General features: G+C 40.2%; 1 protein-coding gene across 4 annotated transcripts in view; it reads left to right on the top strand.

Annotated features, from left to right (window-relative positions):
* The window catches only part of ACTR3B (actin related protein 3B), a 1,280,959-nt gene that overhangs the window by 658,669 nt on the left and 599,848 nt on the right, over window positions 1–22,442 (top strand). For all 4 annotated transcript variants that reach the window (XM_044066887.1, XM_044066889.1, XM_044066888.1 and 1 more), the window contains one exon: window positions 9,650–9,757. In XM_044066887.1, the coding sequence (XP_043922822.1) occupies window positions 9,650–9,757 (108 nt within the window). The remainder of the gene's footprint in view (window positions 1–9,649; window positions 9,758–22,442) is intronic.

Raw genomic sequence — 22,442 nt, 5'->3', positions numbered from 1 at the left:
CTTCTGCCTTCTACCGGAAATTACTTATCAGTTTGTTCAGCTTCTTCTCAAACAGGATCTGGTCTGTCTGCTGGAGGTATGCATTCTCAATTCTTCCTTTGCAATCTTATCTTGTATAGAGAAGGTTGTTCGATTCACCCTTGTCTTCTGCAATTACCATTTTGCATGAGACTAGAATACTAGTCAACAGAAAGCCTTAGATGGAAATCATGTGGATTTTGGTATGAGGCAAAGAACATGCTGCTTTCTCAGGTAGACCTGCCTAGAGTTCATTATTTGTTTGCTTTTTGCGACACTTTGCCCCCATTGCCTCTTGATCATCATCCCCCCTTCCTGGTCAATTGGCCCAGTCATTCCCCATCACCAGTGTGAGGGTCTACCAGAAGGGACCATCATTCAGATAGCCATTGGGATGTTTCAAGGATTTTCTTGTTCTTCTGCAGCCCTAATCCACACTACACACACACGGATACACACAAAAACACACACACACACACACACACACACACACACACACACACACACACACACACACACACACACACTGAACACACACACTGAGGCACTGGGGGGGGGGCATGCAATGGACTGTCTGCAGCAACTGTCTCCTCACTTCCATAAGGGGTATTTCCTTCACACAGCCCTGCCACTCCCGGAGTAGCAGAACTTGTGGTGCCTGCAAACTCTTCCCACTGCACAGGACAAGAAAGAGGGCTTTACCCCTTTACTCCTCCCCTTCCCTGATTGACTTCTGTAGTGCTGACCAGTTACACCTCAGTTGTTAGGGTGACAGTCAGAGCTCCATCCCAAAGGCAAGCTAGTGGTCATTAACAGTCCCATTTGTTCAGACTTGTACTGTTTTATTCCTTTTTTAAATCATAATGCTCATTCTTGTCACCATGCTTCTGTGGGAATCATCTGTTTCTTCTGCAGCCACCCTATAATTGTCTCTGTAAGGAGTTCCTCAACTTCAATCTCCTAAAAATAATTTTGTGCATGTATGGAATTTAATCTGTGCATTGGAAGAGGACACAAAGTCCTCTTTTGAACAGACATTTTCCTGATACTTGAATATATAATTCAAGACAGCTTTATTAATAACAGTCACATTAGGATGGTTGAGTTTTGCATGCCTAAATGTGTATTGTGCCATAAACTATTACCCATAAAAATGGAACTTCATTTTGTACTAGCTTTTGTTAATACCAAGAATTATATCAGATATTGCACTTGACCAAATGATTTTGTTGCCTTCCTTTGTTTTCACTCTCAAACTTCTGGTTGGCAGTTTCTATATTGCATGGATCCTTGGAGATGGCTTTGAACTTATTTGTACTAAGCTGAAGACATTAGGAAATCTGTTCAACTTCTTGTTTCATAGGTTCATAGGTAGGTACTAGGCTATCGGCCCAAGGGCCTACGTAAGCCTAGCCAACAAGGTTTCCTGGCTTACGCCACCCAAGAAAGTTATTTTCCTGTGCCACTGTTGAGCAGAGACACAGAAGTGATCCACGGGGTGTATTTCCTATTTCCCATCCACTCATCAAGATTTTTCTTGAAGAGTGCTAACGGAGAACTTTGCTTGACGTAGATGGGTAGCCTGTTCCAGAGTATGGGAAGTCTCTGGGACAGGGATCTATCCCTCCAGCATGTCCTGTTTATTGTGGTGACAAGGTTTAGGTCCCTAGAGCGTGTAGCTCGGAGGGATTGGGATTTCTTTAGGTGTAGCATGTCCAACAGCTCTGGGTTTGACATAGCTTTATATGTTAGGTAGAGATCACCTCGGAGTAGGCGATATGCTAAGGAGTAAAGCTGTAATGGGTATAAATATAATATAATGGGTATATGGGTCTATATTTCATTTGTGTGAAAACAGTGTTGACATGCTATTTATTTATTTGCTCACTGGGTAAGTGAACTGATAATCATAAACCCTTCAGTGTTTTATTATAGTAGGAAAACAAGTTGATTAGCTAACTGTATTGATTTTGCCATGGCTTAACCAATTAACAGATTCTAGGACAAATTAGAGCATGTTATTAGAGGAACAGCTACATCTGCTTTATTTTTAGTCATTGCAAGAGGAGATATTTGGGAAGTGATAACCTGATTGTCCTTTACACGTTAACCAGGCAGTACAAGGAATATCGCCAATTTAAGGCCCCAGAGAGTTTTGCTTTTACTGTCTTTCAGAGAATGTTAGCAGGGGGTTCTTTCTAACATGATCAGCCATAGTTTGTTGTTCTTCTTTTGTGTTAGGGACACCAAGAAGATGGCAGTGACAGAAAAAAATGACATGCTCTTTTGTGAGATACTTAGCACTGCACCACACAACTGACTTACTTTTTGTCTTTCAGTACTAACAGCCTCATTCTTTCTTCTTATTTTATTTGGTTAGTTTTCTGTTTTTTTGTCCTGTAATAAGATCTTATTTTGCAGTAGTAGCATGATAAAATTAAATTTGCAGTGTCTGTGGCCACTGCATGAGCCACAGCTTTGTGTGTCTTACTTGAAGGAATAGAGATAAGTGATGATGGCAGTCATTAGGCGCAACAGATTCTTGAATGTTCTTGCCCCCTAGTAATACAGTAATGTGCCCACTTAATGTCATCTGATAATTATTTATTTTCCTTGCCTTATTTTGAAATAGGCAACATCTCTGTGTCCCCCTTGGAGCTGTAAGTGGCATAAGAAAGTTGGTTGGGTCAAGTTAGAGCAAGACCATTTTTTAAGAGTTTGAAGTCTGCCTTTACTGTCATTACAGATGAACCAATCATTTAGTTTACATCAGTATCTAGTGTAGTGCAGTAGCATATCACTTAAGAACACTGCACCACACCACTTGGTTCTTCATTTCACTTCTAGGCTGGGATACTTTCCATGCAGATTCTGCATATCCTCCATATGTCTGCAAAGGTGTTCATCAGCTGCTTTTTTTCTACTTCCCCTAAATTTGTAGTAGGTGAATTAGTGATCCTTAAAACTGCTCTTGGATGCACATATCATATGTGAGTAAGTGTGAGTACATTTATTATTTTATTTATTTTACATTTGTTAACCAGGCTAGTCTAACTGGATATATGTCCATTTTCAGTAGAGGCCCGGGGAGAAAAGCTCCAAGCATGAACAGTGACAAAGTTAACAATATATAGAAACATAAAGGATTACAGTACAGTCTAGTATTAGTCTTAAAAGGAGTAATAATGATACATTTTTGAACTACAACAGTTAATTTATAGAAACATACATGACTACAGTAGAAAGTAGAATTGGTCTAAAAGGAGTAATAATAATACATTTTAAATTATAGCAGGTTTAATTGAGATTCTAACTAATTATTCAACACACAGTAGAAGGTATGTGCAAGTCTCAGGTAGGAAAGAGAGCACAGTGTTATTCTCATCATTCAAAGAAAGAGAAGTAACTTGTATTGGAGACTTAGGTTAAAGGAGTAGGGAAAGGGGTAAGTAAAAGAGTAAAGACAGATCTCAGTCTGGATTAGTGCATGGACAAAGCCAATGAGTTTTTAGATGTTCTTTAAGATGTTTTTTAAAAAGAGAAGTAGAAGCAAGGGTAGATTATTCTGAGGGAAGCTGGTTCCAGATTTTTCCTGCAGTGTTTGAAAAGAGTGAATCCCCAGCTTTGTTATTAGCTTTATTTGAGGAAACTAGAAGCTTATTAGCAGAGCGTAGTGTGGTTAGATTTGTATATGGTGTAATTAGATTAGTAAGGATAGGGGTGTTGTTAGGGTGGTATAGGATCTTTTGCGTAATGAGTAATTGTTGACAGAGTATATGGTTTTTCAATTCTAGCCATCCTAGTTGTTTGAGGTTAAGGCAGTGGTGAGTTTTAAAGGGGGAGCTTGTGATGAATCTAGCTATGCTATTATAACAGGTGGAGAGTTTCGAGAGGTTATTTTTGGAGAGGTTAGTATATATAACAGAGGCATAGAAAAGGGTAGAAATGAGGTGGGTTTGGGCAATAGTTTTCTTAACAGAAGGGGTAAGGAAGGCTTTGATTCTATAGAGGGTACCAAGTTTTTTATTAACAGACTTTATAGTGGAGTTGATGTGTTCATCATAGCTGAGACGATTATCAATAGTTACACCTAGAAGGCGGGTTGTAGTATCTGTGGTAATGTTAGTACCATTGTTAGAGTTTATAGAGAAGAATGGAGTAGGTGATTTGTGAGTAAGGGTAAAAAGCAGTAATTTAGTTGTTTTTGGATTTAGGAGGAGGCAGTGTTGCATAAACCAGTTTTCAACATTTTGAAAAACAGTTTGGGTAAGGGAGTGGAGAGTGGCTATATTCCTGGCGGTACAGATTAAGGTGGAGTTGTCGGCGTATTGAATACATGTGGCTTGAGGTATGTTGTTGTGTAGATTGTTAATAAAGAAAGAAAAGAGAAGGGGACCTAGGATAGAGCCCTGGGGTACTCCAATATTGACTGGTAGTAGCAAAGACAAATTGTTTTGCCAAAGTACTGCTTGCTGTCTATTTTCCAGATATGACCTAAACCATTGTATAGCTTGAGGGTTGAGTGAATGGGCATTTAGTTTGTCTAGTAGTAAGTTATGGTTAACCATATCAAAGGCTTTAGACAGGTCAATAAATAGAGCAGAGGAAAATAAGTTATTGTTACGATTTCTATTTATGGAATCTGTAAAGGATAAGAGGGCAGTTGATGTGCTATGGAATGGTCTAAAGTCGTATTGGCAGTTTGCAAGTAGGTTATTTTGTAGTAAGTGGTTAAGTAATTGTTTGTGAACACGTTTCCATGATCTTAGCTAAAGGGGAAAGTAAGGCAATAGGGCGATAGTTTGAAAGCTCAGTGGAAGGACCACCTTTGTGTAGCGGGATAATATGGGATATCTTCCATAGAGCAGGGATTTTGCCTTCCAAAATAGTTCTGTTGATAATAATGGAGATGGGATATGCTATGGCTTTTGCGGCTATTTGTAGGACTTTAGATGGGAGACGGTCAGCAGAAGGGGTGCAAGGTTTCAGTTTTTGAAGTAGCTTACAGATGAGGGATGTAGATACAGGTTGTATCTGAAAGGTAGGTAGAAAACTATTGCAGGTGTTAGTCTGGGAAGTGGTGAAAGGTGGTAAAGAATTAGCCAAGGTTAGAATGGCTTCGGTAAAGTAGTTATTAAAGGCATCAGGGATCTCGGTGGAGTTATTATGGTTGAAGCCAGTTGGGTCTGGAGTAGTGGTGTTGCCTGGCTGAAGGAGTTTGTTTATTCCTGACCAGAACTTTTGAGGAATTTGTTGGTTGGTTTGTTGTAGTTGAAGGTAGAAATCTTTTTTATCTCTAAGAATATCGTTCTTGGTGGCATTTCTTAGCTGTTTATGGTGAAGGTGGTTTGTTGGGCATTTGGTAGCTCTCCATTTTGCCAAGATTTTATTTCTAAGGAGTATCTTCTGCCTGGTTTGTTTTGTGAGCCATGGGGCAAATTTGGTTTTTATTGTAGTAGTGCGAAAAGGAGCATGGCAGTCAAGTATTTGAAGAAAGTTAGTATTAAAGTAAGTAACAGATTCATCAAGTTTTAGATGGGTTAGTGGTGACCAGTCACATGCTTGCAACTCAGTTAGGAAGCTTTCAGGATTAAATAATCTTTTTGAGCGGGAGGTTTTGATGTTATGAGTGTTTGGAAGATGGACTTTTTGTCTAATAATGTAGGTAAGCATGTGGTCGCTAATGTCATCTGGAAGGGTTCCTGGAGTATAAGTTTCAGGGTGGCTATTAATAAGGATCCAATCCAGAGTAGTTTCCTTGTTACTAGGTTTGTGGATTCTTGTAGGAGTTGTTATTCATTGTGTGAAACCAAAGAGGTTTATGTGATTGGTAGGATTCATAGAACTGCAAATGGACCAGTCTATGTTAAAGTCACCAAGCACAATGGTCTCCTGGGGTAGTTGGATGAGAGGTGATTGAGTAGGTTCTCGAGAGTACTGGTATTATTACCTGGGGGTAGATACATACAGAGTATGTAGATAGATTTGGAATTATTGATTTGGAGTTTGACAGTTAGGATTTCAGAATTGGTGGCAAATGATGGAAGCTCATTAATGGGGGAAATTTGGAGGTTAGATTTATAGAGAATGGCTATACCTCCACCTTTTTTGTTTTTTCGGTCATTTCTAAGGATGTTAAAGCCCGGAGGGGTAATTTCCTGGGCTAGAGTAGATGGTTTAAGCCAAGTTTCCGTAAGACATAGTATGTCAAATGAGTGCACATCAAGGAGAGCATGTAGATGGGAAATTTTATTGTTAACGCTTCTAATGTTAAGGTGGCCTATGAAGAGGGAGTTGCAAGGTTTTGTTAGTGTAGAGACTGTAGGTAATGTTAAATTGATTGGGTTATTGGTATAGTTATTATTGGGGCCAGGATTTGGATGAATATCACCGTCTAGGAGGGGGTGTTGCTGGGGGTGTTGTAGAGATTTAAGGAGTTTAAAGTGGTTATTAAGAGTCTTTTTGGAAGAAAAATAGGTAATGTGGATTGCTCTGTGGAATTTTGGTAGCATATAGTTGGACTTGCAGGTTATGTTGCTGTGGTTAAGGGAGAAGATGAAAGAGGGTGTTAGTGTTTGACGGATGTAATGATTTTGTTCAGGGAGAGAAAGATATTCAAAGCAGGTGAGTAAGTAAGGTATGGTAAGGCAGGCCAATGTAGTGGTTAAGAGTAGTATGTTTAAGAGGATATGTTTATTTGATGGGGCCATGGTAAAAAGTAATTTTAAGTAGGGATAAGACAGTATAAATAGGTGTTGTAGAAAGAAGAAGGGTGTTATGGAAGGGATAGAGCAGGGTACAAAATAATGAGGGAAGAGATTAGAAGAGATTGAAAATGAGATAAAGTTGGGAAGGAAAGTAATGTAGAGGATAGATAGTAATGGTTGGGGGTGGTAAATAAGGAAATTGAGTAGTTCTAATTAGTAGAGTGAGATAGGGGAGTGGCCTGGAGATGGAGAGGTGAGTGATATGATAAGAAGGAAGGGGGGAGTGGTTAGTGAAGTATAAGCCTAGGACCCCTGTGGGTGGGTGAGAATTGGGGGTAGGGTAGGGGAGCAGAGTGAGCCCGCAGGGCGAAAGGGAGCGGGTAGAAACAGGCAAGGAGCAGAGCAGCTGGAGGAGAAACAATCAGTCAGCAGAGCTGAATACTGAAGGTAAGTGAAGTAAACCTGAAGTGGGAAGGAGCAGGGATAAGTGTGGAGTGTCTAAGAAAACAGGGAAGTGTAGCAAGTTAGAATAAAAGGTTTAGTGTGAAGTAACAGAGTAGTTCTAGGTCAGATCAGTATAGTGTAAAGCAAACAGAATAAAAAATGGGTGAGCAGGAGAATTAATAGAAGGGACAGGAGTGCCCCCTACTGGGCAAAGCTAGAATTACAAGCAGTTGCAGTATGGGGGAATGATTGAGTTCTAGTTAAGGGAGGAAGAAAAGCTAGTAAAAGAGGTAGTAAGAGGTGGTAAAGGTATTTAGTGTACAAGGTAGCTAGAATGGGAGGAGGGCTGCTGGGCGACCTGGCTCCGGGCGAGCTTTGAACCCCTGAAGCAACAGTGGACGGTGGTAAGTTTTACAGGTAGGACACAGATAACATACTTTCTTAAATCCTTGAACGTGGGAGATGGGAGTAGAGGCTGAGAGAGAAAGCCACGGCTATTTGTTGGTCGGGTCCTTTGTCACCAGTTAGGTAGGTTCTCAGAAAAATGTGGTCTGGAACAGCACAGTGAAGAGCAGGGTACTTGTAGGAGAGAGAGAGACAACAGTGGTGGTAAGTAGCAAAAAGCTAATAACAACAAAATATGATATTAGGACAATAGTTATAACAGTAAAAAGTAGAGCATTCACTGATTCATTTGAAGCTAACAATATCATAAGAGAGCTTGTATTTTCTTTTATCAAATATCTAGCAGTACATTCTCTATAGGCTCAATAGGATAGCATGTAACTCATCAGTTTAAAATAGTCATCTAATTCAAATGCATATGAAAATAAGACAACAGTGCAGCCATAATTCAGGAACAAAGTGTAGAAAGTGTCAGGAATTGCTGTAAAATGACACTAGAATGAGAGTTAGGGCTGGTAGCAGGCATAAAGTCTACAGTAGTCTGTCAACAGGGAGACCACACTTTAACTGATTAATCATATGGCATAAGCTGCCTTGTGTTAGTGAGAATGCTAGAATGCATTACTCAGCCTATTAAATAGGATTTAATACATCTATTAGTAGAGAGACCTATTAAAAATAGAACTTAGTATGGAACAGAGAGATGTGATATCCCGCCATCCTAGTCGCCCTGGTATTGCTTCAGTGTGGTTGACGTGAGGCTGAAAAGGCTGTTCCCGGCCTTAAAATTATGCAAATGTTTATAAAATTAGCAATAGTTCTAGTAAAGACTATAAATCACTAAATGAAGCTAAGATATCCAAAAATCCTAAAGTCTGACGCCCAGGCAGCAGCCAGAGGAGGTTAAAAAGTTCACTTAAGCTGTTGACTAGTACTACGTAAAATAGCCGTTACAGGCTAAAGCTAGCAGCCAGACAGTACAAACAACAGCTATTTGGCCTATAGGGAGTGTATGTGCTTTTATTACTACATAGTAAGCAAGGTGAAGCATTCATTTAGCAAATAACAAGCCAGCCGAACATATCTAGGTATTTAAATGTAACCCAAGTTACAGTGTTTAAATAGCCATTCCCGACCTAAATCCAGCACCTTAAAACATTTCTAAGTATGTGTTTCTGCACAACAATGTTAGACACAGCATAGACATTACCATTATACAAGAATATCAGCTATATAATTAACATTATAAGGGTAGCCCATGCTACAGCTGATAAGCAGCCGTTACAGCAGCTATTTGGCCTAAGGGGAATGTTCGTGCTTTTGTTGCTGCGTAGTCAGCAAAGATAAAGTGTACATTTGTCATTTAACAACCCTACAGCCCATATTCAAATATTGAATGTAGCCCAAGTTGCTCTGATTTAAAAAGCTGTTCCCAACATATATCCGGCACTTTGAACTTATCAGAAGAAGAGTTTCAAAACAACATAGACAGAAACAACAAAAAAATTCACCTTCAAACAAGCATTTTCTACTGTGTAATTAACATTATTAATGTAGCCCATGCTACATCATGTGACTGGTTAGCTCTGTGTACAAGATTATCTTGTCTTCTTTGCACTTACTGAATATCGGGATTGGCTTTGGTTTCTCCATAATCCTGAAATGAATTAACACACTGATTGAATAAAGAATTAATATGTTCCAGAGCTGCAACTTCAGAAATACTGAAGGGTTCTGCTTTGGATTGCCTTCAGTAAGCATCTGGTGTCCACATAGTGGACAAGCAGTGTTGTTGCAGCCAACTGTTGAATTATATTTGGGGACTCTGGTCACTATGACTTCCAAAACAAATAGCATTACCGATCTTATCTTAAGGACAGAAATAAGATAAATCATCCACTGTAATGACGATGACCTCACTCAGCTGTATTTTCTTGGCTCTAAACTATCAGAAGTGCATTGGAAGTTAAACTGTAAATAGTTTCATATGTAAATGAAAAAATGCCATACCTGTATATTGTATTTCTGTCTGATATTTTGCAGATAGTAACAACAATTTACATTGCTTAATCTAGGCTGTGCTAGCTTTAGCGGCATCCTGGACTTCACGTCAAGTGGGAGAACGCACATTGACTGGAATTGTTATCGATAGTGGTGATGGGGTAACTCATGTTATTCCTGTGGTAAGTAACACTGTAGTATAGTCTGAAAACAGTGGGTAGAAATGCACAATATTCTTCACAGTAGTTAGTGATCTAACTTTAAAGTAAAAAGTAATTGCATATTTAGTTAACAGAATCCACTTAAACAAAGGTGATTTGATGATTTTTTTTTCTGGTTATGAGTACTATCTGTTTGGTCAATGCATTATTTATGTCCAAGGGTCTACATGGTCCTTTGCTTTTTTCTTTAGTTCTTACTTTGTGTGATGTGAAGCTCTGTTTAAATGTCATATCAGTGATGCTCTGGCATCCATCACTCAGTAGAATAAAAAGATTTGACTTTAGTTATTGCTGTCTTGAACAGTCTTCACTGCAGCTGTTCAAGGCCATAATCATCATTTGTCACTTTGAAATCTTGGCATTGTGTGTTTCATCTACACATAAATTATATCATATATTCACATACAAGTTGTTAACGCAATCAAATTCAAACACTCATACATCAGCTACACTTTAGTCAGGAGGGTAAAACTAGAATGGAGTGGAGTAGAGCAATGTTCTGTTCTGTGGTGTGTCAAAACAAGTTTCACTATAATTGCAAAAGATCCGGGTATATCCACTAATTAGTCTTCTGATTCAGATAAGATTTTTTCGACACCATACAACGCTTTTCCTTCTTTGCCTGAAGCCCATTACAGATTTAATACATGGTGCTTAGTTGTGTTTATGCAAGTTTATCAACATGGGATTCAACCTCTTTTAATAAAACAAAACCACTCTCATAATCCAAGGGGAAACATTTATTAAGGTTTAACACTTTCATCTACAACATAGACATGCTTCTTATATTTATTTATTGACATTTGTTTACCTGGAAATTCCAAATGGGTCACAACATTTTCAGCAGAGGCCTGGGGAGAAAAGCTCCACTTAACAGAAAAAATAAAAAATAATTCTAACACATTACATAAGAAACAGCTGAAAATTATAAATTTCAAAAATAATCAGCAATATTGTAAGGCACAGAAATATAGTAAATGCACGACAAAGAGAGCAATGAGAAAAAACAAAGTTAAACACTATGTACAGTGCTGGAAAGCATTCTTTTCACAGGTCACAGTAGTAATAAGTAAAAGTCGTGTGTTTAGTTCAGTTGTAAATATAAAAAGGGGGAAGATTAGGATAGATTTGTATAAATGGGGAGGAGGTGATAGGAAAAGGTTATGTAAAGTGGTAGAGAGGGTAAGATAGCCAGGTGAAGATGAGGAAGTGGAGAGTACAGATGGGGTAGAGAAAGCAGACAAGATGTATGCTCAACTGGGGGTATACCCTGAGCAAAACCATGAGTTTGATAGGTGACTTTTCATAACATGCTTGAAGGAAGGATGGTAAGTTACAGTTTTAACAGTCTGTGGAATATAATTCCATTTTTTGGCAACAAAGGCTATTTCCAACTGCTATTTCCAACTGCTTTTTGAGGTTTATAGATGGTGAGAAGTTGTTTATCACTAGAAAGAAGGGGGTGTTTGGGTGATAGGAAGAACAGAGCATAGTGCAGGACAGGCATGGGGTTTATAAATGATGTTGTTAGTAGCTAGTTGTACAAAGTCCAGGTAGTGGGGTAGTTCAAGTCAGTTCAAACTTTTATGGGCCTTGCAGTGATGTGTAGAGTATTGTTTATTGGCAGTAAACTTAGCAACTTTGTTGTAGCAAATTTCAATTTTAGTTTTAAGAGACACCTGCAGGTTGTTAAGCAGAGGGGCACCATGTAAGAGTGAAGGAAGGAGGTAAGTGGTTGCTAGCATGGTTTTAGCAGAGTTAGTAACACATTTTTATGTCTATAAAGTATGCAAAGCTCCTGATGATTTTTCTTCATATTATTGAATGTGGAGTTCAGATCTGAAGTTGTTTGTCATCAAATGTCACACCAGGCTGTTTTGTATGGCATACAATTTCTATCTCTGTATTGTTAAGTGAGAACATTTTGAAGCTGGATTTGTCCTTCGGGTGTGCTTTGGGGAGGAATAGCAGTAGTTTTGTTTTTTCTAGAGGGGGGATTAAGTAATAATTGGGTAATATGAAGCCAGTTTTCAACAGCGGTGAAGGCTTCATGTGTGATTTCAAGAAGATGCACCAGAGTGCCAGATGAGCATATTAGTATTAAATCATCAGCATGTTGTATACGTGATGCTGTATACATGATGCTGTATACACGATGCTGTATACGCGATACTGTATATGCAATGCTGTATACATGATGCTGTATATGTGATGCTGTATACATGATGCTGTATATGTGATGCTGTATACGTGATGCTTGCCTAGAAAAGGAACAGAGGTCATAAATGAAAATGTTGAAGAGAAGTCATCCAACAAGTGAGCTTTGGGGTACATCAGTAGTAGTGGGGAGGTAAAGAGAGAAAGTATGTTGCCATCTTACAGTTTTCTGTCTGTCAGCTAGGTAGCATTTAAACCACTGAAGTGAAGGAGGGGTTAGGCTGAGATGGTGCAGTTGTTGAAGGAGTCTGCTATGTGAGACAGTATTAAAGTAGTGCATTAGTTGTACTATGGCCGGGGCAGAATCCATGTTGAATACTGGTTAAGAGCTCTTCTGAGAGGAGATGATAGAGAACTTGAGTGTGGATACAATTTTCTAGAATATTTGAGAGAGGGGAGAGAATTGCAATGGTAGAAAAGTTAGAGAATTTTGTAGAGTTTCCTCATTTGAGCAGCGGGATGACATATGATCTTTTCCAAATGGCTGGGACATAATATTTCTATATGGATCTATTGATTAAGATGGCTACTGGGTAAGATATGGCTTCTGCTGCCATCTTGAGGTATTCAGGTGGGAGGATATCTGCAGCTGTGCAGCAAAGTTTAAGTTTAAGTAGCGCTTTTTATAGTAGATATCATTACAGGTTTTAAGGTAAATTTGTCTGCATTTGTTTGCATTTGTGGCTAAGGATTGTTTGGACTCATACTTTTCAGAGGTTAATGTGGCAGTTGAGAGGGTAGTTGGTAATATATTATGGGTTTGCTGTTGGTGAGGACAGCAATGCTTACTATAAGGTTTTTATTAAATGCAGTTCACTATTTTGGGGGGCAGCAGGTTTGAGAGAGATACAAATTTTTTTTGAGCCAAGATTGAGTAGTCTGTGAGTAGAAGAGCAGATTTTTTGGATCATTTTTATGATTAAGCTGTAGTTTGTTTTGCTATTGTCTCTTACATTTGTATATTTGTTTTTAGCTTGATTATGAAGTTCCCTGTATTGCTGAAAGTATTTTTGTTTAATTTAGCCACTCCCTCTAAGCCTTAACTCTGGTAAGCATAATGTTTTTGGTGAGAGTGTATAGCTAGGGGGAGTATTTTACTTTTACTTTTTTTTTATACATAGAGGGGGTAAGGTTATTTAGGTGTTTTAAAAAAAAGGTATTAAAAGTTGTAACTGAGTCATGTAATGGGAGAGTTTTTACTACAGACAAGCTGAAGGACCTTAGGATACTGTTAAATAAATCTTTGTTAAATTCTGTGAGATTCCTGGTTGGTTTAAGTTTATGGGTATTGGGGTGATGAGTGATAAGTCTGTGTGTATATGTAGGGAGATGGTCACTTAGGGAGTTTGGATAAGTTCCAATGATAACATATTTACTTGGGTCTGAGACTAAAATCCAATCAAGAATTGTGCCCTTTATACTTTTGTTTTATCTAGTAGGTGTTGTGATTAGTTGAGTTAGACCAAATAGATTTGTGCAGGATGAAAGACTGTCAGAGGTTACATTTTACCAGTCAATATTGCCATCACTCAAAATGATTTTTTTGTAAGTAATAGTATTAGATATCTAGGAGAGAAATCCTTTGAGTATGGGTATGTTGTTACCAGGGTGGATGTAAATTACAATAATACAAAGTGTTTTTTAGAGTTTAGCTTTAAAAGTGTTATGAGTAGTTTAATTGATTGACATTTTGGGATGAAGTTGGAATAACAGGAGAGGTTATAGTAGCTGGAGTACAGTAGAGTGACTCCTCCTCCTCCTCTTGTGTGGGGTCGGTCAGTCCTGATATTGTTATAGCGTGGATGTAGTATTTCTGTAGAAGACTTAAGTAATATTTCAGTGGTGGCTAGGATATCTTGGGAATAGTATGATATCCAGGTATGTAGATCTGTAATTTTATTACAAATACTACAAAGATTTAATGTTATCAGACTTAATTTGTTGGCTGGACTTGTGGTTAATGGAGTGGGATAGCGGTATGCCTCTAAATGGGAATTGGATTAGGTGGAAACTGCCTTTGTACAAAAAGTAAAGCATGCATTAGAGAAGAGATCACTTGTAAATGAAGAGGAGAGTTACCTGGCTGCTATGGTGCTTGCAGGAAATGTGATATTGAGGGTTAGGTTTAGTGTAGTAGGGCCAGGAATCCCACACAATTGAATCTGTGAGTTCCAAAGCAAAAATATGGAATAATTCTTAAGAGTGGGTATAAATGGATGTTTTGTTTTGAGGAAGGGGTGATCTCAGTGAATTATTCTGTATTTAAGACAGAGTAATGGAGAGAGTGAAAAGGCTAGGAGATATATTAGAATAGTTATTATAATTGTTTAAGTTAGGAGCTTGGGGTTGTGGTAGTTTAGTTTAGTGGAAAATGATAGTATGTTAAGTGGGAGGTCAGTACTAGAATATGAGAGAATAATATAAGCAGTAGTATTTTGTATACAATAATTACTGATGGGGGAGAGGTGGTAGAGGGCTAGAGTTTAGGAAAATGTCTTTTAGATGGACAAGTAGATGGAAAAGTTAAGGAATGTGGTGGTGTAAAAGGATAGTGGTTGTCTGGGATATACAGAAAGAGTTTGAAATGATTAAGAGATTAGGTAATATATTGTGGGAGGTGTTTTTAACGTCTTGACATTTACTGGTCAAACTGGGTAGGGTTTGGCTGGGATGGATGAAAGAGAGGCTGAGATGATTAAAAGATTAGCTAATTATATTGTGGGGGAGGAGTTTTGAACTATCCTAATGTTGAATGGTAAAATCTGTTAGGGGGTGGGGTATGATGCAGAATAAATGTAGAGTAAGGAGGGTGGGTGGAAATTGGGCATAGGGCAGGTGAGTGGAGTGAGCTTGAGTGAAGCAAGGGTGAACCAAGTGGGATCGACCTGATGAAAATATTTGGATATTCCAAAGGAAGCAATCAGTAGATTATATTCATAACAAGTTATTCTTACAGACCTCTAGGTGCAGCTTTGGCTTATTAAGTTTGGATACCAGAGGCTGCACACCAGTTGTAGGTTATATGTATTTGGATGTGTTCCAGTAGTATGTATAATAAGCTGGATGTTGAGATTATAATAGGTCAAGTGTATACTTTACACACTAGTGTAGCAGGAAAATAGCATTAGTTCAGTACATTTCATACTAGCATAAACAGTGAAAGAAATACTCCATTGTACAAGTAAAGCTTAAGCAATTACTTAAGGCAGTATGCAAGGATGCAAACACACACTGGAATAGAAAGAAAATACAAAGGCTATTTAGTAGAACAAATATGAAGGCAGTACACCATTTTATCAAGTATAGCATAAGCAAGTACATAAAGCAGTATGCAAGAATGGTAAACCCACACTAGTTCTGTGCAAGGTTCATTGTAACCATTCACTTTTGAAATTAGCAGTTAGGCAAGTAAAACACTTCAGCAGAATGAAGCTATGTGGTCACTTGATGTTTAAATAATGCAATAAAAGCAGTAAAAGCTACAGATAAACTATTAATCAATATTGTGTAACCTACAATATGTAATATACAATACACAGCTTCTCACTGTTTCAGTAACACAGTAAAGGCAATAAAAAGCCAAGATAAGAAGTCAAACCAGTAAATGCTTAAATAAACCTAGCCAACTCTTTACTGTTAAAACAATCAGTAAAGGCAGAACAAGTTTAACTACATCAATGTAACCAACTACTACACTTGTTATATCAAGAAGCACATACATATTCAATTTTTCAAATCAGCATCTACCCATTCCAAAATACATCCTTTACCAGGTTTAAACCCTTCTTTATTATTCACAATATCAATAATAGAGACCATAACAAAATATTACGGTTGAACAGGAACTATATCGTTGTTGACCAAAAATTAGTTTACCTCCATCAGTGTATCACAGTTTTACCTTCTGCGGCATGCACAGGGAGGGGAGCCTAACTACTCAGCACTGAAAAATGGAGCATCCAGCTAAGGGAAGCTTTTGTATGGAGATCATCATGGGATGGAGAGAAAGGAAACAAAGGGAGGAGGGTCAGGAACTACTCACCTCCACCTGCTGAGAATGTTTGGAGAGCCTAACAGAAACAAAGTAACAATCAGTAGATTATACACATAGCAGGTCAGAACGTCAATCCAGCTATTGTACACAGATTTAAGGATATAAAAGATATAAATATCAGTATAGTGTCATATTCTTAGCTAGAGTTTGTTCCTTTGAATTAAGGATGTTAAACTTTCCCTTTGAGAGTAATGGCAACTATTAAAGGGTGCAGTGCTTAATAGTATAGTATAATATTAGCTGTGTACAATAGCTGGGTTGAAGTTCTGACCTGCTGTGAGTATAATTTACTGTTTGTTTCTTTGTTTCTGTTAGGATCTGCAGACACACACTTTGGGATCTTACTTACACTGCAATTTTTTTCACTCTCTTACTATCTATATTTTCTCATTCCTTCATAAAATTCCTCTAATGTACTATTAGAGTGTATAATTCTTGTGAGCATAGCACACGGTATACCAATGTATTACAAACTACTGTTATCTCATCTTCTGCTGTAATGCAACTACTGCCAATTGTACTTTGATTTGTCTTGCCTACATATTTGGATGTTATTCATATCTGTATGTATATGTACTAACTGGAGCTTTTCTCCCCGGGCCTCCTCTGAAAAAGGACATGTGTCCAGTCAGACTTTCCCAGTAAACAAATGTAAAATAAATAATAAATAAAGGGCCAGATTCATGAAGGCTTGCACGGGGTCTAAGAGTAGAGTAAGACTCCATGCAGCCAACATGTCCGCCGAGTGATCCAGGAACAGCCTTTAGGGGCGTGCAACAGAGCTCCTAAAATGTCTCTTAAACGGACAGGGCTAGGATATGCAAATTACCTCAATTGCAGGCAACAGCTATGCAAATGAGGTGAATTTGCGATCCAGGAAACCCGACCCTGTCCGAGTAAGAGTAGTGTTATTTGCAGAAATGTACTCCATTGACAACTGAGTATGGTTCTGCAAATAGCAAAACGGAGCCGTGACAGCTCCAAAAAAAGGATGCATCCAGCGGAGGAAGCATGCCAATGGCCAAATATATGGCCACTGGCAATGTTCACCGATGCAAAATAAAAATAAAATATTTTTTTTTTATCTTGATCTCCGATGTTTAAGTGTAGCGCAGCGCTGCGCAAACGCACTGCGCTCTAAACTTCAGAAAAACGATAATTAAAATCCACAAATGTAGATTTTATTGTAATTCTTAATTTACAAAGCAAGGGAATGGCAGGCTGAAGACAACATGGCAACCGAGTAGAGGTTGCTAAGGGGGGAAGCTCAGTCTAAGAGATGTAACCAAGCATTAGCAGGCAATCCTATGCAAATGAGGGTAAGGTTAGTGAATCCCAAGTTTACATAGCAAATGAGCACAGTCAGTGGAGTGTAGGAGTAGGATAAGGGGAGTAACAGAGTAGGTGAAATCACGAGGGGGGTATGTATGTAAGAAGTGAAGCTCATTGGAGCAGTGTCATGTGTCTGCTGTCAGTTACACATCACTGGAAGATGTGTGTCAACAGGTAGTCTAGCTAAAGGCAAGAAATTGAAGGTGTATGCAGTGGATAACACTAAAGTTCCTTGTTGAAGTGCCTGCAACGTGCATGCACGCGAGTGTGCTCCTGTAAAACCAAGTAAGACTGTGTACATGCGTGTACACCTGTGTGCGCGTGTTTAAGCTGGAGTAAGCATGTCTAAGGCTGTGTAAAGTTGTGTAAGCGCGTTTGCACTGGTGTGCACGCGTATTAGCAAGAATAAGCAAGTTGTAGTTCGTGTAAGCATGTGTGCGCGCGTGTGAGCTGGTGTGCGCACGTTTGAGCTTGTGTGCGCAGCGCTGCCCTCCAGAGGAAACAGAAAGGGAAAAGGAAGCACAACAAATAATAGGAAGTCAACCAGGGAGTACTAGCTGAGCTAGCAGGTGAAAACAATCAGAATCAGGCAATTACACAGGCAGTACACTAGCCTAGTCCAACCCAGCACTTAAAACTCTGCAAACAACATTCCACTATGTTTCTCTCAGAGGCACTGTAACACTGCAGTAAGCTAATAGAAGTGAAAACTGAAAAGGCTTTACTGAGACAAAGAAGTGTTAGGGGCTTCCATTGCTGTTATAAAGCGACATATGCAACATGCTGAGGGTGGTGACAATGCGAATGCTGCTGGACAACCCACAGTGAGGAGACGGAGAAGAGTGTACCAGCACAGGGTAACCTATCAGGGGCTACATGAGCTGGAGATAGTGGAGTGCTATAGAGTCAACAGAGACCTCTTGCAGCAAATTGTTCAGCTGTGCAGGCCATGCCTCACACACAGAACCAACAGAGGGGAACCCATCCCAGTGGAAACCAAGGTATGTGTTGGCCTAAGAATATTAGCAACAGGTACCTTCCAGAGACCAACTGGTGATATGAGGGGGATATCACAGGCATCAGCATCCAGGGTACTGCACCAGTTCCTGGATGCCATGTCAGCACATGTCGGTGATTATGTATATTTCCCCAATTCCCGTGAGGTATTGGCCAGCAATATGTGTCTCTTCCAGCAAATAGCGGAATACCCTGAGGTAGTGAGTGCAATAGACTGCACGCACATACTCATCAAAGCACCAGCCGGTAAGCGGGGTAGGGTCTACTTTAACCACAGGGGCTTCCCCTCCATCAACTGCCAGGTCCTGTGTGATGCCCAGGGCATAATACTGAATGTGTGTGCTGGCTGCCCTGGAAGCTACCATGATTCCCATATCTGGCATCTGACACAGCTGTACCAGACATTTGCCAATGGAGACATCCCTCATGGGCACCTAGTGGGGGATGCTGGCTATGCACTGGAGCCGTGGCTGATGACACCCATCAGAAACGCACACACACTTGAACAGGAATGCCATAATGAGGCACATGCACAAACACGAAATGTAATCGAGCATGTGTTTGGGCTGCTCAAGTCATGGTTCCAGTGCCTGGACACATCTGGTGGAGCCTTGCAGTACCCATCAACTACATGTACCCAAATTGTCATGGTATGTGGTATGCTACATAATATGATCCTGCGAAAACAGCTGCAGCAGGAGCAGCATAGGCCCAGGCCAAACAGCCCCCCACCATTGGCAAGGCCATCACAGGCAGAGCATGAATCGGAGGAGGAACAACCTAAGCCTGCCCCAGTAGGCAAAAGGAGGCGTGCCCAGTATGCTTTGGCTTTGGCAAAGAGGCAACGCATAGCACATACACTGGCTCAGTAGGAACCCTGGAAATGATACCTCTCTCTGACTCGCACATATAGTAAAAGGGATGCCTAACCTGACACTACCTGTTTACAAACATGTATAGGGAGTGTATTATGTGCATCTGACATAGGCAGCCCTGCAGCACCACCTGAGGCATTATTGCCATGTGTTAAGCAATATAAAGCAGTGCTAAACAGCTTTTACCACCATTTAGTATATGTAAACAAAATTGCACACACTAACTAGCACAACTGTGTTCAATGATGAGCAATATTGGACAACGTTCAGCAATGTTGGTTAACATTGAGCAATGTTGGACAAGCCTGGTCTAAGTTGGGCATAGCTGAACAAAAGCCAAAATGCTCATATTTGCTCTACTGGCCTTTAAGCAGTTTGGTCTGCTCAGTATGAAAATATAAAGCAGTGACAGGCCTCGAACCCAGGATACTGTGCACTATAGTCACAGTACTGAACCACTAAACCATGACAGTATGTCACTGGTCAGCCTGTATGAAGAAATGTTGATAAGTCTATGCAAAGTATCTCATGGAAACCCTGCAGGCACAGCATAATCCCTGTAGAGTTATGACACAAAGGTGAGCAGTGCAGTAAGAATAGAACCTGATTGTCAACACACATATAGTAGAAATGTTACTGTTGGTCATGTTCACACACATCAACACATGTAGTGGACCTCAGACAGCAACATACTGAAAGGTCGCACTGGGCATGCTCACACACTTGAATAAATGAGACAAATGTCAGGCAACAAAACACTGAAAGGCCAAACTTGGCATGCTCAAACACTTAGGCCATGTCTGAGTACAGCAGTGGGCCACACATATCCAGCAGTTGCATGTGTTAACCCAGGAACCTATCACTATTCACCAATCTGCCTTGTGCACACAGTTATATGACAACAGATACATATATAATAGAGTGGAACCCTGTCATAATCAAATATGTTCTGCAGATACTTAGGTTGTTCATAGAAAGTGGGAAAGCAAAGAAGATAAAAAACCTGCAATCAGTATCATCAATAAACAATGTGCATCCCGAACATTATCATAGGTTCATAGGTTGATACTAGGCTATCTGCCCTAGGGCATGTATAAGCCTAGCCAGAGTGTGTTTGGCTTTTGAAACCCTGTTAGATTAGTAGACTGTGCCTGTGAATAGTAGATCACACAAGATAGCTCATTTACATTTAGTTTATTGTGCCTCTGTCTAGCAGATATCCCAGGGGTAAACGTACGATCACCCATCCACATGTCAAGATGTCTCCTGTAGGTGGTCAGTGGGGGTCTCTGCCTATGCGGGACTGTGATCACATGCCAGAGTGAGTGGAGCCTTTGGGATAAGAATCTGTCCCTCCAGCATGTCCTATTAATATCAGTGCTGAGGTTTACGTCCCTGGAGCATGTAGCTCTAAGGGAGTCTGATATCCTCAGGTGGAGCATGCCCATTAATTCTGGTTTGGAGATGGTTTTAAACAACAGGCACAGATTGCATCTGAGTAGGCGGTAAGTGACTGAGTAGAGCTGGAGTTACTTTAGTCGAACTGCGCAGGGCATCTGTGTGAGTCCCTAGATCTACTTGGTGAGGTACTTTCGTGACCATTACAGTTGCTGAAGGTGTCAGGTAAGGTACATCCCAAATGGGGCATTGTAACCAAGCATGGGCCTGATGAGTATAGGGGCACAATGACCTCACTTGATCTAGATGTGAGACCTTATGGGATGAGGTGGGCTATATAGAAGGTCTGTCTAACCACTTTGGCAATGTGATTGTCAAAGGCGTAAGTACTAACTACTCGTGTCCCCAAATCCCTAATAACTCCTACCGTACTTAATGCATTACCACCTATGTGGTAATGTGTGGGCATGTTGTTATTCCCAAAGGGGATGACTATGCATCTAATGGCATTTAGCTGTAGGCCATGGCTCTGGCACCAGTTATCCATCTCTGTGAGACCCTTTTTCAGGATGCTTGTGCCAGCTGGAGAGTTGAATATGGCATGCAGTTTGCAGTCATCTGTGAACATGGTCAGCCATATTTCCCCTGTGTTAGCCTGTACGTCAGAGAAATATATACTGAATAAGAGAGGTCCCAGGACTGAGCCTTGTGTGATGCCACGTGTAACTGGTGTATAGTCAGACATGGCACCTGCAATACTGACCATATGGGTGCTATCCCCGATCCAGTTAGCAATCCATCTGGTGACAAATGTGTTGATATCGAAGTTGGTGAGCTTATGTTTAATGCCCGATTGGGGTATTGTGTTGAAGTGTTTTGCGAGGTCCAGGTAGGCTGTGTGGACAACCATCCCTACGTGAATGGACCTGGTAACTGTTTAAAGAAGTTGACCAGGTTCAAGAGTGAAGATCTGCCCACAACAAAGCTGAATTGGGTAGGATCCAGTGACTGTAGGTTCCCGATGTATATGTGTATGAGTTCCATGATGATACGCTCCATAGCTTTGCAGACCAGGCTAGTTAGGCTTATAGGCCGATAGTGTCCGTGGTCCATTGTGGCACCACCTCTGTGGAGTGGGACTACTGTTGCTGTACTCCATTCCCTGGGTACATATCCTGTAGTAACTCTGATATTGAACAGTGACTTAATGTGAGGGTTACGTCCATCATGTAGCTCGTGTAAGACGCAGCCCGGGACACCATCCAGTCCCATTGATGCTGTGTTGTTTGCTTTGGAGAGGGCACCACTCACCTGTTCATCTGTGATATCAGGGAGGCTACACTCTGTTGGGATGGACATTTTCTCTTTAGGGGGGATGGGGGGATACATTTGCACTGAACCTGTTCGCCAGGAGGTTGACAATGTCTGTGGGTTCAGTGTATGTTTTGTCATTATGCAGTAACTCACAGCATATCGGTGAGTTTCCACCCAGGTTCCTGACATAACTAAAGAAGGCCATGTGATTGTCCTTAGTGTCTGGTGCAATTTTCCGTTAGAAGCGGGCCTTAGATGAATTCATGACTAATCATAGCTTTATGCTAGTACTGATCACAGGTGCCTTCCCTATTTGTGATTGTGCTCTATCATGTAGTAGCCTCCTCCTTTCGTTGTATAGCTTATTAATGGCCGGGGTCCACCAGACAGGTCCCCTGCCTTTGGAGGAGTGAGTCTTGTTGTTATTTGGGATAACACA

This window comes from Protopterus annectens, chromosome 3.part1 (assembly GCF_019279795.1).
Source record: "Protopterus annectens isolate FY-2018-M chromosome 3.part1, PAN1.0, whole genome shotgun sequence".
NCBI classification, from domain to species: domain Eukaryota; kingdom Metazoa; phylum Chordata; order Ceratodontiformes; family Protopteridae; genus Protopterus; species Protopterus annectens.
This window is presented reverse-complemented; position numbering and strand designations above follow the sequence as displayed.